At 38.2% G+C, this 17,166-nt stretch overlaps 1 protein-coding gene across 1 annotated transcript in view; it reads right to left on the bottom strand.

The window, feature by feature from the left end:
* The window catches only part of TBC1D5 (TBC1 domain family member 5), a 650,187-nt gene that overhangs the window by 44,867 nt on the left and 588,154 nt on the right, over positions 1-17,166 (bottom strand). Inside the window, exon 17 of the mRNA XM_044678890.1 lies at positions 12,574-12,659. Coding sequence (XP_044534825.1) covers positions 12,574-12,659 — 86 coding nt within the window. The remainder of the gene's footprint in view (positions 1-12,573; positions 12,660-17,166) is intronic.

Raw genomic sequence — 17,166 nt, 5'->3', positions numbered from 1 at the left:
TTTATTGCAAGGATTTAAGCAAAGCTGTTGAATTTGAGTTTGAAATATTAGCAGCATATCAGGATTTCTTCACATTAAATGCATTAACTCAGGTTTTCTAATTTAACTTGAGGTAAATTGACCTTTATTGCTGACAATGATATGAAATAATATTCTGTCAAGTCAGATCTGTTAAATGAATGGAAATAAAGAGTAATCAGCGATGTTGATGGACAGGAAAACTGGATTGGATTAGGCATTAGATACAACATAGAAACGAGTAAGAAAAGAAATAAAACTCTTCAAGCAGGAGGACTTGGGAATTTTCAAGAAGGTGAACATCAGTATGTACTTGTGTACTCTGTGACTGTGCTGTAAGCTACCAGAGATTAAGTCAGAGAAGGGTTTCATTGTTGGGAATTAAAAGAATGGCTCTGGAGAGAACTGAGTAAGCTAGTCAATGCTGAAAGCAATAGGCCTCTTTACTGGCTGTGCTGAAGGAAGGTCCCCAAAGCCAAGGACGCTTTAGGAAAGCGTCCATTAGGAAAACCTAAATGGGACAGGATACATGGAAGCCAGTCATGGTCTACAGCAGGCCAAGATACAACTCAGCTTCAGAAGTTTTAGGTGTCAGAGTAAGAAGTCGGTAAAGTTTGGTGTGAGAACATGACGCATCTTTAGATTTAGCTCTCACTACTCTCCCTCTTCACTTCACGCATGATGACCATCTAGATATCACGGAGGGGGGCAGGTCCACAAGAGGGAGGGCAAGATTGATCAGTTTCCCAATCCTAGCCAAGAAGGTGCCCAACAGCAAGCATGGAAAATAGACATTTCTAGCATGGAACTTTTCTGACAGATTTCAGGAAAGGGAAGGAATTCCAGGCAAGAAAAGAATGTGGCTAGGGCAGAAACTCTTTTTCAAGAAAGACAACCTGAAAAACAAACAAACAACAGTTTCTGTGTGCCAAGATTTCTCTAACTCCACAAAAAGGTGCTTCTCATAATATTTGTTCTGAACCAAAGGTATATACAAGCTTCAAAAGTTGATCCCCAAATCACCTTCTCCTGAAAGACAAGGAAGACAAATCCAATGTAAGCTCGGTTTGGAAACAAAGAGAAGGCTCCATGGCCAAGAGGGGGAATATCTACTGACCTCATCAAAGGGTCAGAGAACCTCCAGGGAACTAAACACTTTCTGATATGCTTTTTTGCTCCTTCCCATCCCAAGGACTAAAAAGCCATCATATGCAATTCAAGTTTTTATGATTTTTTAGAAAACAGATTAATTAACCTTCTATCCTGTTCATCTCTCAAAATAAACAACTAGTTCCTCTATCTCCTTGGTATGGATATATTTCCAACTGAGACAGTCTATACAATCCATTTATGTTTTCTTACCCTGTGTGATTCTTAAGTCTTCAGAAATCCTTCAGAGAGAACCTTTCCAATGTGTTAGAGCTTTTCCTTTGTCTTTGTGCTTTGTTTTAAAAAAATTATTTTGTGACAGTACAGCATTCTCACTATGTATGTATCAATTGCCTTTCACTTCTGTCACATGATTGATTTACCTCCTCCTTTGATACATGTCTCTGATGATGCCTTTGGTACTTTTGGTACGCACTAATTCCTAGTTATAAACATAATGAAGACTACTTAATCCACCATGCATTTTTCCATTGCCCTTTGGGTCATCGGCCATTCTCATTTTTCTGAAAACATGGTTTTCTACAGATCGCAGTTACAGAATCACTAGGAGAATAGATATTAACAAGGTGGCCTTTTGCTGTGATAAACAGCTAAGAAACACTGAGAACATCATACATTTTCTAAAATGGGATCTAGTCCCCTCGCTGCCTATTCAATTCTAGGTTCAATTCATCGTAATATGTGATCCCTATACAAGATATATATGCTGAAAGAAAAAACAAATAGTCTACTGTTGGGTTTGTACCCCAAAGAGATAATAAGGAAAAAGACGAACAAAAATATTTATAGCTGCGCTCTTTGTGTTAGCAAAAAACTGGAAAATGACGGGGTGTCCCTCGAATGGGGAATGGCTAAAAAAATTGTGGTCTATGATGGTGATGAAATATTATTGTGCTGAAAGGAATAAAGAACTGGAGGAATTCCATGTGAACTGGAAAGACACCCAGGAAGTGATGCAGAGCAAAAGGAGCAGAACCAGGAGAACATCTTACACAGAGGCTGATACAATGTAGCACAATTGAATGTAACTGACTTTGCTACCGCAGCAACCCAAGGACCCAGGACAATCCTGAGGGACTGATGAGAAAGAAACTCTCCATATCCAGAGTAAGAACTGTGGGAGCAGAAAAGCAGAAGAAAAACATAGGAGTGATCACATGGTTCGATGGGGATAGAGTTGGGGTTTTGATGTTAAAAGATCACTCTACTGCAAATATGAATAACGTGGAAATAGGTTTTGAACAATGATTCATGTATAATCCAGTGGAACTGCTTTTTGACTTCAGGAGGGGGGAGAAAAAACGAGAAGGGGGGAATCTTGTAACCATAGAAAAATATTCTAAATAAAAAAAATTAAAAAACAAAAACCAAAACCCCCAAACAAATGAATGGCCTGTCCATCTAATGGTATATCATAATCTGAGTAGTATTTATTTCTTCATCCATTTTGGTTTCCCAATGTGGATGGCCAGATTGATCATTTATATATCTTGACAGATTTCACTGATGCCCTAGAAGGCTAAGTTTTGATGTGATCATTACCTTGTGTGATGTATGAGATCAAGGGCATTTGACATGGTGTAGTAAAAATGGCATTGGACTTGGCTTCTCAACACTTAATTTCCAATCTTAGCTCTGCCACTTCATGTAACTTTGGGCAAGTCAATTCCCCTCTTCAGGCTTTAGTTTTTGTTGTGTTTGTCGGGTTTAATGATGACTAAAATTCAAATGAGTTTTAATATCCTGTGATTCTGGGAAGAACTCTGCCATCTTTAGGAAGTCTCTCTCCAATTTGAACTCTGTGTAGGACATCCTTTATGATACTGGCAGACTCCTTTGGTAAATTGGGTCTCCCAGGTTTTATACCTTGTTTAATGTTAATGAGCAACAGGCTACTGAGCAAAGTTAACTTGCACCTCCCATAGACTCATGGAAGTGAGACACACTTGGGTGGGCATTCTGTTCTGCTGAGTCAGATGCTTTTGTAAAACCAACCAAAAATAAATTCAGTGAGCTCCTCATTGTCTACACATCTCAATCAGTTGGGCAATTGTGAAGATGTGATCTGCTTTAGAAAACATTGTGAAAGCTTGCCTCTTCCCTTCTGAGATTTACATTAAGGAATCCCTCAAGTTTATAAAGACCATTCTTATGAAGGTTTTAGAGACCATAAAAAGTAGCCCATTGGTAGTTACAGAGGTCTTTTTGAGCTGTTTCTCTTCCCTTCATAATAATATCATTTGTGAAGCTTTTAATAATTTGGAGAATCTTTTAAGAAATACTAAAAAGTGAATCTTGCGGGGCAGCTGGGTAGCTCAGTGGAGTGAGAGTCAGGCCTAGAGACGGGAGGTCCTAGGTTCAAACCCGGCCTCAGCCACTTCCCAGCTGTGTGACCTTGGGCAAGTCATTTGACCCCCATTGCCCACCCTTACCACTCTTCCACCTATGAGACAATACACCAAAGTACAAGGGTTAAAAAAAAAAAAAAGTGAATCTTGGATGGCTTAAAATTTTTTTTTTTCCTATTTGTATTTGTTCAGGTTTAGCTGTAGTATCCTTATTTGACTAAATGGGTAGTAAGTTTTTCAAGTCCAAATGCTGTGCCAAAACAAATAACTAAAATTACTCAGGTTTGTGTTTAGGGTTCATATCTATTTGAAACAGATCTTACTAGCAGCCCCAAGTAGCTGCTCAGAGGATGGCTGTCTGTGTAACTATGAGTCAGGCATTGTACTGTGGAGTAAGAAGTCTAGGGCTTAAAAATCCTCATGGAAATTCTTCTAGAATTTATGTCTCCTCCTCCTTTGCCCACCTATTCAGGTAAACAAAAGACTTTCCTAAATTTTAATTCATCTATAAGTTTTGGGATCCTCATTGGATGTTTCTATAGTAACTATTGTTACTGAAGAAAATATAAGAGAACAGAAATGTCTGCATATCTTTCATTTCACAACAGTTTGCTGTCCTACTTCCAATATCATTAGCTGAGCCTCAAGCTAAACTCTTTAAAGGTTTATTTGTGTTTTTACTACTCTGTTATTTTTGGGGGTGGGTGGAGTCAATAGAATAGAAGCCTTTATGCTTCTGTAAGGTTTTGCAAATGAACACTTATACTCTAAGGAAATATTATTTTTGGCTGTCATGTCTTGATGGCAAGAAAATCAATATTTATTGGCTTAGGAATTTGTGGCCTCTTCTGCTCTCCTCACTGTAGTAACTGGTTTTCATTGCTAAACAATTTTCTAAAATGGTGACAGTTTTTTTTTTTTTTTAACCCTTACCTTCCGTCTTGGAGTCAATACTGTGTATTGGCTCCAAGGCAGAAGAGTGGTAAGGGTGGGCAATGGGGGTCAAGTGACTTGCCCAGGGTCACACAGCTGGGAAGTGTCTGAGGCCAGATTTGAACCTAGGACCTCCCGTCTCTAGGCCTGGCTCTCAATCCACTGAGCTACCCAGCTGCCCCTAATGGTGACAGTTTTAAAAAAAAATCAATGTTCTTCCTTTTGTACTCATTCCCAGCTTTTGGAAGTGATAGCTTACTTAATAGATCATACTCGTATCATTTCATGTAGGGTCTTATTATCTTTATCTTCTAATTTGGAACTAGCTTTCATCTTTGTTTGAAGGAAATGAAATGTAATTGTAAGCATCATTTATGACAAATTATAGTTTTAAGACAAATTCTAAACAGATTAGTTCCTCCATGATTTCGACTTTTAATATAACCAGGTGATGGCCTGACTACACAGTTAGAACGATGATTCCAAGTATGATTCTGCCACTTTGCCATCATCATTGGGAAAGCGGACGGGGCCCCACAAAAGACCATTTTGCATTTTTATCTGTTTCACATCTCACCATTCTTAAACCATACATTACCTAAAACTAATCTTCTGATAATGAACATCTCTATACTTAGGTATGTTGAAGGCACATGTAGTCTTCTTTCTAGAACCATACAAGTCTTTATTGTTTGGGCAGAATCTGCCAGAACTTGCATTCCACTGTCATAACCTCCAAGAACCCAAGATTTTATTCGTATCACGATGAGAGGCTGGAATAGGACTTTTACGAGTCACTGGGCCTATATCAGCTACTAATTTATTTGACAATCATAGTTTTCTCTTTTATTTGAAAATGAACTTTTCATGTTTCACTTATGTATAATATGTGTATATACATACATAAATCACTCGACCTCATGGTAGAATGTATTAAAGTTTTTTGTTGCCATTTATTTCCTAATGATCTGGCTTTCCTGGGAGTTAGTTACCATGGGGAGATGCCATAATTACTATTTACCTTGATAAAGAATTAGGAATTGTAAGAGTGAAGAAGGCTATAAGAGAAAAGAGGGTCACACTGATGTGTTGGTAGGGAAAAAAGACAATTGGGGCAGGGTACCTAGTAAAGCCTAAAAATGTTTTACATTTATGTTTAAACTTATGGCCAAATATTAAATGTTCTTGGTTTTATCATAATTTCCAGAACTAGTTTTAAAGGGTCTGACCAGTGCATATGCATCACATGGACTGTTAATGTTAGGAATTGGATGAAATGGCATTTAGAGTCTAGCTGTGGGACTCTGGCTGATGGATTTGCCCTCTTGGAGCCTAAATTTTCTTGCTTTTAAATTGTGACATAAGAAACAGCACAGTCTAGTGGAAGTGAAGCTCTGGTGGTCTCTGATACTCTCTCAGGGTGGACAGGAGATAGAGACCATTTTCATAAGAATACTAAACATTATTTTCCTTTTAATACGCACTTCCCTTTTCCAACTATTTATCTGTGTGAGGAGAGATTTTCTACATATGCTTCAATCAGAAAGGAAGCAGAAACAGATTCAAACTCCCAGCTTCTTCTATTAAGTCAGACAAGAGAATTTCAAAAAATATGCAAAACAACAGTGCTACTCTTCTTAATGATGCCACTCTTCTCATTAATGGTTTCTTTGAGGGAGAGGGGGCGGAGAGATATTATTTTTTATAAAAATGTTTTAACCATGTAACAGTTTTATTTTTGTTATTCTAAAATGATCTAATAAAGAAATACTCTAATTTCTAATACACTAAGTACTGAAATAACCTGATAACAAAAGCTCTTTGGTATCCTCAATGACTTTTTATGAGTGTAAAGGAATCTGGGGACCAAAAAAGTTTGAGTCTCCCTGGTCTAGTGGATAGGGGCAGGAAATGAAGTCAGGAAGTCCTAGTTTAAGCCTAGCATTCCATACACTATGCCCCTTAGATACCTATGGACTTACCGTGAAGGTCAAATGAGAGGATGTATGCAAAGTTTTCTGTAAACCTTATAGTACCATATTAGTCAGTTAATATGCTTTTAGTAAGCACCTACTATGTGCCTGCCACTGTGCCAGGTGCTGGGGACATGAAGAAAACCAAAATGTGAATTATTTTTTATCATCATGACCATCCTCTGATTTTCATTATCAGGCTTTTATTCTTTTACATCTAAAAGTCTAGGGTAATGGCCAGGTACATTTAATGTTTGCTTTTTGTAGGTCAATAAAAGCATGAAGATGTAAGTGTATCCTCTCTAGGTTCCCTGAGAGCATATTCAGGATAAGTTGAAGAGTAGAGAGGACAACAGGGATTATACACAACTTGTTTATTTACATATAATTTTCATCTCTACTAAAGCTTTCCATTGCAAGTATCTTGAAGATTATAAGTATTTGACATGGCAAAGTGAATTTAAAATGGTATTATTTCTGGATATAAGATGTAAGAAGTTGCTTTTGGAAGGCATGGAGCTGAAGTTTCAGTGCTAGATTTTCTGGGAAGCTGGACAACATTGGTTCAGTTTAGGGATGAAATAAATTGTATGGGCCTTTATAGATACTTTTTCAGCACTCTAATCATTCTTGTATGAAGAAAATTCATTGTCTCTTGCCTCCTATTTGAGAGAAGGGCTCTGCAAAAGTTCCAGGGAGCAAGGTCCTCAGAGCATCTTTTTTAGCCAGTTCCAGGAAGGACTTTCAGAGGAAGAGGGCATTAAGGAATCTGGCATAGGAGCTTTGGCAGAGGCAAAGCGAAGACCCTTGAAAGAGAGAGCCCTGAAGTCCTTAAATTAAAGAAGTTGCCATTGCAAATTCAAGGCGCTCCTCCTGGGTACAATAATCTGGAAGAGGATCAGATACTGGGAAGGTAGAAGAACCCCACTGCTGTCCACAGGAATCCTCAATTCAGCAGCCGAAGGACTGCCAGGATCTAAATGATGCTGATGGGGCAGCGACAGAAGGAAGGCTGAATGGTGAAGACCTCAGGTTGGTATACCTTCTGCTTCTACTAGAACAGCTGGGAGGGGTTCAGAAATGTCTTTCTGAAGAGAAGGGGACCAAACAGCTGCAGGATGAGCAAATACTCAGTAAAATAAACCAAAGGGGGTGAGGGGAGAGCAGAGACAAACAGACAGACAGACAGAGTGTGAGTGTGTAAGTGTGTGGAGTGACGGCTCCTAAAGTCATTCCATGTGTTCCTTGAAAGAGAGGCTCAGATTTAAGTTGGGATGGGATCACGAAGTGAATAATTCCTGGGGATCCTTATCCTCTTTAAGGATTATCCTTTTGAGAATGTCTGGTGGCAATAATGACCTGGTCTCAGACTGCCATCACATTCTACCATCTCCATGAACAGATCAGGGTGACTCTGCCATTTGTTTAACATAGCTCGGTTGGCATGTTGCTGACTAAGTTTATGTGGATGTTACCTATCAAGCAGCCTTGGTTTCCCTTCTTGAATCTTAACCATTTCATAGATTCCACAAAGAGCTAAACTACTTCTGTTTCCATTTGATGAATTCAGTGCCATGTTCCTGTTATCAGATTTGACTGTGGCTTGGTACTGCCTGTTTACTGCAAGAGTATTTCTGTAGGATGACTTGTTTATTAGGCACTCTAAGAATGTCTATTAATCCTCTTCCTCCTCTTTGAGGATTAATTAGCTGTTAAACTTGAGAAGAATTTCCTGTAAAGAATAGGACTTGAGATTTCTCTTGCAGGAAAATATCTTTAAAAAATTTAAAAAGTAAATTCATAATCTATTACATCATGAAACATATGTTAGGGTTTTAAGGAAGAATTTTTATGGTGATATGTATCTAACATGAGCAAGAGAGAGAAGTGAAAAATAGGAAGAAGAAAAGCTTAAAAAGTATCATTTTTCTATTGCCAGTAATTAGAAAAAATATCAGAATATTATTAGAAATAGTTTTTCCCCTACGGAAAATAAAATTTACTTGAAAATTGGGTTTGGATAAAACATTTGCTACATTTACAGATTATTCCCTCCCTGATTTGATCTCACATATTATTACTGTTAACAAAAGTCAGAAGATAAGCAATATGAGAGTGTGGCATGCCACATGCAAATGAAAAGATGGATTATTTCTTGGTTCTTCCTCTCAAATTATTGTTTAAAAGGACAAAATAAAGTTGGAAGATGCTAAGTCTAAAGGAACTAATTTTAACAAACTTCATGAACTGATCCAAATTACTAAAGATGTAAAAGGATTAAGTAAATATTTATATTTGCTATCTTCTAAACTAGCTTAGTTAAGGCCATAGAGACATTAAATATAAATAAGCCTCTTCAAGACAACAACATATATCTTTTTTTGTTATTATAAAAATGAGTGCTGTTTGTATTCCAGTGAAAAAAGTTAGCTACAGGAGTGTTTAAAATGACAAAAATTCAAGAGCATGAAGATATGGGAAACACAGCCTTAGAGGAATCTTCATTTAATTATAAGCATCATTGACCTAAAACTCACAATTTCAAAATAAGTTCTAAAGTGATGACTCAATTTCTCCAGACTCAACCTAAAAAGAAAACATTTTTAAAGATTATATATGTAATGGTTAAAATGAATAAACACAAGATTTATTCTTTAAAGAATTCAAATTTAAGAGAATACCTATTATTTGCTCCAATAATTCTGACTGAATCTCTAGGTCTGTTTAGAATGATGCATGTATCCTTTGGGTGGCATTTCTGGGGGTGGGGTGGGGTGGGGGAAAGTATTTTATATACTACATTTGGCCAACTTTCCAATTAGCCAATTCTACAGAGTTTTGTATAATGCCTGTACTGTTGTTGTATATACACATGCATCCTCATTCCAAGGTTTTGAGTTCTGCCTCACAGGATTTTTAGGAGCTGTGGTGGAATTGTAAGAGGCAGCATTGTGATCTAGAAAGAGCATGGGATTTGGACTGCAGAGTCCTGTGTTCAAGCTAGTGATCGGGAAACTACCTGCCTTTATGAGGTGATGATTTACATGAAGTGATTTCTGTGTTTCCCTGTGACTTTTGAGCCTACACTGAGGTGAGAACATTGGACATACTTTGTGTGTGTGTGTTCTTAGTATTAACTAGAGGGGGATTCTTTTTTTCTTCTTCCTGTTGGAATAAAAATAAAACCTGTGACCTAAGAGCTAAAACACAAACTCCTAGCTATTTCTGATGGAATACTGAAGTAATAAGTAGGGTCTGAATCTGAGTGTCTGACCTAAAGCAGTTTAGTCTATAATACTATTGCATTTATTTTTATTTATTTATTTTTAGCCCCTACCTTCTGTTTTATAATCAATATTGTGTAAGAAGACAGAAGAGTGTAAAGGGCTAGGCAGTGGGGGTTAAATGACTTGTCCAGGGTCACAAAGATAGAAAATGTTTGAGGCCAGATTTGAACCCAAGGACCTCCTGTCTCTGGGTCTGGCTCTCAATCCACTGAGTCACCTAGCTGACCCTATTACTACTGCATTAAAATAGATTTTTGTGTTTTCTGGAATTCTGACTAGCCTTTGGTTATTAATGCTGGGAGTTATACAATCTGAGAGAGGATAAAAGGCAAGGCAAGCTTCTGGGGGTGCAGATGCTCCCCCTCCTGACATTATCAGTATCTGATGCTCTAAACTACTCTATTTATGGTAAAATACCTGTGGGGGGCAAGTGGGAACTTGTGGGTCTAGATGCCATGAACACTAAACTATAAAAAACTGAGGAAGAGGAAAATGGCCAGTTGGAGGTCTCCGAACCCCGCTCTTCTGAGCAGGCTGGGGATGAAGCCCCGCTTCCTTTCCCGCCTGCCCCCCAGTGCTTAGTTTACAGAAGTGGATCCACATCTGGTTTATGCCCAGATGTGGCCGAGCTGGTCCAGGCTCTTGAGGGGTCCCTCGTGCAGACTGGGCAGGGAATAGAGGAATCCAGCATTTGGACAAGTTGCATTGTGCTGTCTCTTCCGAACGCCGGACCCATTAAAGTTAAGTAATGTATGGATGCATTTGGGGACATGAGTATTCTCCTCTTCTTAATTTCAGCACATGTATGGGATTAATCAGAGGCTGCTCTCTGAACGCACAGAAAGCTTGTGCTTTGCATACTCAGTACTGCTTCTTAAACAGCAATAGACTCTTAAATTAAAATCTTTAAAAATTAAATAGGTATTTCCTAAGACCAATCACAATTTAGACATTTTTATAGCATCCACTTTTGCTTATTTGGGCAAAAAACTAACGAGACTTTAAATGTTAAATTATCTTTTTATTTTGTACTTAACAGTGAATGCTAATGGAATGAGGAGGAGAAGTCATATCCCACTTGGTGCATGTGTGTGTCTTTTAAAGAAATTTATCAGCAAGTAAAATCAGGGTATGCTCTATATTACCCATGTATGTAATGGAGAGTCTATCACTAAAATACCTAGGCACTTGCTTTAAAGACTTAATTATAGCAATCCATGGGAAAGCAGAGAAGAGAAATCAGGCTTCTTGATTTCTGGTGATATTCTTATCCGTGAGATCACATGGCACCCTGCAATCCTTCTCCCTTATATGGCTATGGCACACTAATAGAAGGCCATCGCCACAGAAGGAGCAAGCATCAGCTGTCCCCAGCGTCTGAGGCCGGCCCCCTCTTTATCTCCGTCCCATGACTCGCCTCCCGCACTTTCCTCTGGGAACCTCGTCTTCCCTGACGCTCCCCTCACGGGGGCCGCTTCTTCCTTGCTTCCTGTCCTGTGGACTCGGACTCGGACTCGTGGCCGAGTGAGTGGGAGCTCTTCTCAGTGCTTCTAGTTGGTCTGAGCCCGATCCGGGCATCCTGCGTCTAAAAATAGCTCCATGAAAGCCCCACCAAATGGGATGCAGCTAAGTCATAGAAACAGTCAGATGAGTTTTTGGCCCAGTTTCAGGGCTACAAGTACAGAAGGGCAGGAAAAGCTCTGGGGAAACTCCAAGCTCTTCTCTTGCACAGACTTGGGACAAATGTTTGAAAGCTAAGGAAATTCAGCTTTTTAACCTTGGATAATGGGTGTCTCGGACCTGTCCTACTGGAAAGGAAGCGCTAATAACGGCAGGGTGGGCGGCGGGGAGGGTGGGCCAAGTGAGGAGGCAGGGCCTGGCGAGAGCAACGAGAACACGCGTCCACACCGGCAAAATGAACAGAAAATAAGGCTAGGGGTGACTCCTACACCAATGGGCTGGCTGTGAAGGGGACTAGAAGAACACATGAGAAGTAAAGTGGGTCCCAATGTTCAAGTTCCATTTCTGCCACTTTCTTTAAACTTTTTTTTTGATAATGAAGCCCAACTGCCATGAAATTTCATAGAACCCAGGTGAGATGAGAGAGGAACAAGCGAGAAACCCAAAGATCTTTCTCTTTTACTTACATGATGACGTGAAAATACTTCCAACTTGGCAGCACGACCAATGTAATACAATCGTGTTTAGATGATAATTTAATTGATGCTGTGCGACAGAAAGAACACCGGCTTTGGAGTCAAGGGCCTGGGCTCAAATTGAGCTCCGGCTCTTCTGGATGGATGAGCTTGGGAGTCACTTCATTCGTCTACACAGAACACAGTGCCATCATCTGTCCTTGAATATTCTAGGTCTGGACTAGAAGCTATTGATTTTCTTTCTAGTTCCAAAGTGATGGCCCAAGGATTCTAGTGAACACTAAAAAGCTTGTGTCTTGACTCTAGTCCTTTTCTGGAGACCCCATTTTTTGGAAATAATTTTGAAAATATGATGTGTAACTGCCTCTTTGTCTCTGTCAATCCAACCAGCATTGGGAAATAGATGCTAGAAGTCTGTGTGTGTGAGTCCAGGTTATTAGCTTTAGAAATATTAAGTTGTGTACTATAAAAAAAGGAATTTGATAAGCCTCTGAATTTAATTGAAATTTTTCATTTCAATAGCAATACTGATTTGTTAATTTTTAATGGTTTAAAACAACCCTTTCATATATCAGTCTTTTACTGTGGTAAATTAAATGATTACCTTTTACTAAGCACATAACATTTAATAGTGAGTTTTAACAAAAGCTTAATAAAACACAGCATTAAGTACAGAGGGAGTGCTTACCGGGTTTTATTCATAAGATCTGCTCCACATGCTTTGTAATAATCTAAATTTTGTTGGAACTGATGTGTCACAGGTCTTGGATTTCTCTAAAGCAAAAAAGAGTGCACAAAAAAGGATTTAGAAAATGCTTAAAACAAATTGCACATCAACGGTTTAAAAATGTCATATTTGGGTCTTAAGTGAATTGTTAGCAATGCTAGGGACTGCCATATTGCTTGAAAATACTTCGATGGAAAGTGTACTAGTTTATCTTTTTTGGTTATTTCATTAGGATTTTTTTCTCTTTGACAGAAAGATACTTTTTACACATTAAAATGCAACTGGGGAAAGACAAATCTTTTCAAAAGCAACCAAATCACACGATCCATGACAATTCCAATGTATTTGCCAAACGGCTCTGAGAAATAAGTCAGATGAGGATGAAGATTTCTTCAGTTTTCAGTAAATGTTACCATTAGCTCCTGATGAGCAGAATGTAAAGTATGTCCACTAGATGGCACACAGAGTCTTTTGTTTCTCCTGAAGCTTTGGTATTATTTCAGAATTTAGCCAACACTTTACAGTTATTTATTTCCGTGGCTCAGGGTTTCATTTGTGAGTATTTGGTGAGTGCCAAGAATGTGTCGGGCACACGAACCATCGCCTCATACCAGGTGATTGACCGCTGCGTGATTTCACTTGGACAGTGATAGAATTGCTTTTTCTGGGACTTACCCTTATTTTTAACACTAAAGAAAGCTTCTCTGAGTATTAGGTATGAACAGCCATCAACAGTCAATGAAAGACCGTGCTAGACGCTCGGGGAGAAGGCTAGCCCTTACGCCTTGTTCTCCAGATGCTTCTATTCCAACAGGGAAGAAAAGAGGTGGACGAGTGTCCATGGTGCATGGGGCCGGGTGAACAAGACAGAGGCCAGGTTTAGGCAGTAGTGGGAGATGATGAGGAAGCCACGATGGAGGTGGGGAGAGGCTTTCAAGGGAAGGGTCCAGTATGGCCGAAGGTGGAGAGCCTGACACGGAGGTCTGGGAGCTGCTATTTTTTGTTCGATAGGCATCGAGGAGCCTCTGAAGCTGTCTGTCTGTCTGTCTATTTAGAGGGCTTAGCAAAGCAGTGAATTAGGACAATGACTGCTCCGCAGAATGAAGCAGTGGTTTAACTAGGGATGGTGACCAAGGTTTTCCCCAGGGCCCTGGAATTTGGAGACTAATGAGAGTATTTGTCCTAGTTTAGGGGAAAACAAAAACTGAGTTGAACACCTAGTTAGGAAGATTAACTAGCCCTAGTGGTCATACTCTAGGTGAGAAAGACTCGTCTGGCTTTATCCCTGTTCTCTTCCTTGGCACTATTTCCAGCAGGATTTTGGTCGTCTCCTTGCCGATAGATGGTATCTGGGTCTTTCTACCTTTAAGAACTGGTATCCTAAAATGCCACTTTCCTTGTGGTTGCCCTGCTCTCCTCCATCTTCCTTGCCATGCTACCAAACGTGTGCCATTGGGGCATTTCATGTGCTTGCCCTTGGCATGAGAATTGCTGGTTCTGAAAGAGGATGAAGCTCGGGTCAGAGATTGCTTAGGTAGATAGGCCAGAAGCAGGAAGAGGAGTCAGGACACTATTACAATAGTTGATATAGTTGGAATTCTACAAAAATTCCATATTTCCCACACATAAGCTTTTTACAAGCAAATGAAACCCGAACAAAAGAATACCTCCTTCCACAAATGCATTTCCAAACACCTCAATGAAAATCTAAGCAAAGCATGGTTTTAAAAAATTATATTTAGAATACAAACAATGGTTTTCAAAAATCATAATTATAAATTTCCCAGTAAAATAGTTAAAAGAAAATAAAAACTGGGGAAGATTTTGTTTTTAAAAACTCTTAAATGAGTCTCAGTTGTATTGGCATACATGAGCAGGCTCATCTGAGATTAACACACATTAACATCATGCTTTTTTATTTTATTTTTTAAGCTATAATACCACTTGCTTTGAGAGAAGGGGTTCTTAACCTTTTTTGTATAATGAACCCTTTTGGCAGGCAAGTGAAGCCCATGGACCCATTCTTAGAATGTATACAATAATTCATTTAAATGCAGAAAATAAAACATACAGTAAAAGGAAATTAATTCTACTGAAATCGTTATTAAAATATAAAAAAAAAGTCCACAGATTTCAGGCTAAGAATTTCTGCTTTTGAAAGATCTACCTATAAATAAAATGGCACATTCTATCTTAATGCAAAAAATTCATGTAGGCTAACATCTTCAGAGGGGAATATAACACTAGAGTATTAAATGTTAAGGTTAAATAATTGTAATTCATCAAGCTAACAAGCTGTGCTTTAATGACCAAAATGGCCTTATTCTTTTTCTGTTAAAAAATTGCACTTTTCATATGTCTACTAAACCAGCTCCAATCAATTAACAGAAATGACAATCTCTTGATTTTGCTATCTACTATTGCAGGGGTTTGGTATTCAACCCAGTTCTAAGATAATCAAATCTGAATTGCCTTGATGAAGATAACTGATGATTCCATGACTACCATACGATTAAGACTAACTGTACAACTTTTTCATCTCTAGGAATTACATAGGTTTCCTTGCGGTGGTTAATGACAACCTGAACCCAGGTATAATGGAAAGGTAAAACAAAGGTTAAAGCCATTGGCGGATCTTTAATGCTGTGTTCGTGATTTACCTGAAAAAATTATTTCCACTAGGCTATTGCTTATGGTTAAATTCTGTTCTTTAATTCCAGTACTTAAAAATATGTCTTTGCTTTAGCAAAAAATAATAAAAGGCTTCTTTTTTGACTTCCAAGAAATGAAGAGAGGATTCTATTACTTTTATTTTTGGGGGGCTAGGAAAAAATGAAAGAGATCATGTAAAGCATTTGAAACTTATTTATCAAGAAATGACAAGCAATTCAAGGGTACCAAGGGTTGATCTAAGTACTTAGAGTGATTATCAAAAATAATGATCTAACTTGAACATATGAATGCGATTCAAGTATTACTCTCATTTAGGGCCTATTTAAATTCCTCAGAGGCTTACTGGTATCAAAGGGAGAGTAGTTTAAAGTGGAAAAGAATGAAAATAAGATATTGAAAAATGGAATTTAAAATGTAAGACAATGGCTGAAGATTATTGCATAGTATCACTATGCCTGTTAAGACAATACCACTATTTAAATATAAATACATACAGGCAAGTAAATAATCTATGAACACACAGATAAACTGCCATGTGGCTGCAACCAATCTGCCTTCTAAATACACTCAGCACTGATTGAAGCTTAATGTAAAAAAAAGGAAAAACTCTCAAACAAAAAACAATTAAAAGAAAATCCCAATGACAGATTAAGGACTGCAAGATGCAATACTTTTATGCCTGGAAAGCTTATGTCTGATTCTCTTCTTCTCCTCTTTTTATGTCCAGTATAGAAAAGTTTCAGCATTCTGCAACTACATATGTTTCCAAATTACCTTCAAAATTTGATGATTTAACAACATGACAAATTTGGGATTCCTATTATATAGTGTTCCAAAAGTCAGTTCAGTTTTAAACTTAAGCTATTAAAACTTACAACTAGATTAAGAATTGTGGGATCCTCCATATTTAACAGACACGGGAATCCCCAGGACCCTAATTGGAGTAGAAGTGCATTTTCATTCCTTACTATTCCAACTAACTGCTGGTCATACTATGGAACTTTTATCATTTTGTGTTCAGAGTTGTCTTTACCTGGACTGAATAATTAAGAACAACTTTTAATCTCATTTCACATAAAGAGGGTTTAAGTAATAAAGGCATTTAATTTTTAAAATGTCTAGGATTTAATTTATTAGGTTGTTGTTCTACTTTGCAGAATGCTTTTTAATGAATTCTTGTGGTAAATGGTGGATATCAGTGAAAAGATCATGCTGTGTGCACATACATATACTAATGATATAGTTCAGTCTGGGTAGACTGTAAAATGTAAGGGTGAAAAAGGGGTTTTATGGGTTGATTGAAAGGTGCTCTCACCTTTGGTGATTAAATCTAAAGATGGGCAGTGTAGACTTAATCTAATTATCACAACAAGCAGGAGTGGATATCATCAATGTGGTATAAAATACATGCCCATTGCTGAAGTGTCTAGGCACAAACAGAAAGATTAGAAAATCCCCTCCAAACTCAGAAGGACAAATCAAACTTTCTTAGGTCTTCTATCAACGTGGCAAAACAAGTAAATCTTGTCTTGGTTTTCTTTCATAGATCACCCAGAATAGGTTTAGTATAGACCTCTTGCATGCTCTAAGCTTAGCTGCTTCCAGAGTACCAAAAACTTCTTGTTTTTTTTGAAAAAAAATTCTGTTGAAGGCCTCTTTTATCTTGAGCATTTTTATTTTATGTTAATAGAAGAATGCTAAAAATCCCCAAGAAGTTATTTTTGGGGGGTGGGGAAGGTTAAGTGGCAAAACTGACAAGGAAGGCTTTTTTTTTGGGGGGGGGGTTGATGGCAAGAGGAGAAAACATCCCATAAACCTATGTGACTCAGAAGAAAAACTAAAATCAACTTGATTTCTCATTTGATTTTTAAAAAGCTTTGG

Source organism: Gracilinanus agilis, chromosome 5 (genome assembly GCF_016433145.1).
Source record: "Gracilinanus agilis isolate LMUSP501 chromosome 5, AgileGrace, whole genome shotgun sequence".
NCBI classification, from domain to species: Eukaryota; Metazoa; Chordata; class Mammalia; order Didelphimorphia; family Didelphidae; genus Gracilinanus; species Gracilinanus agilis.
This window is presented reverse-complemented; position numbering and strand designations above follow the sequence as displayed.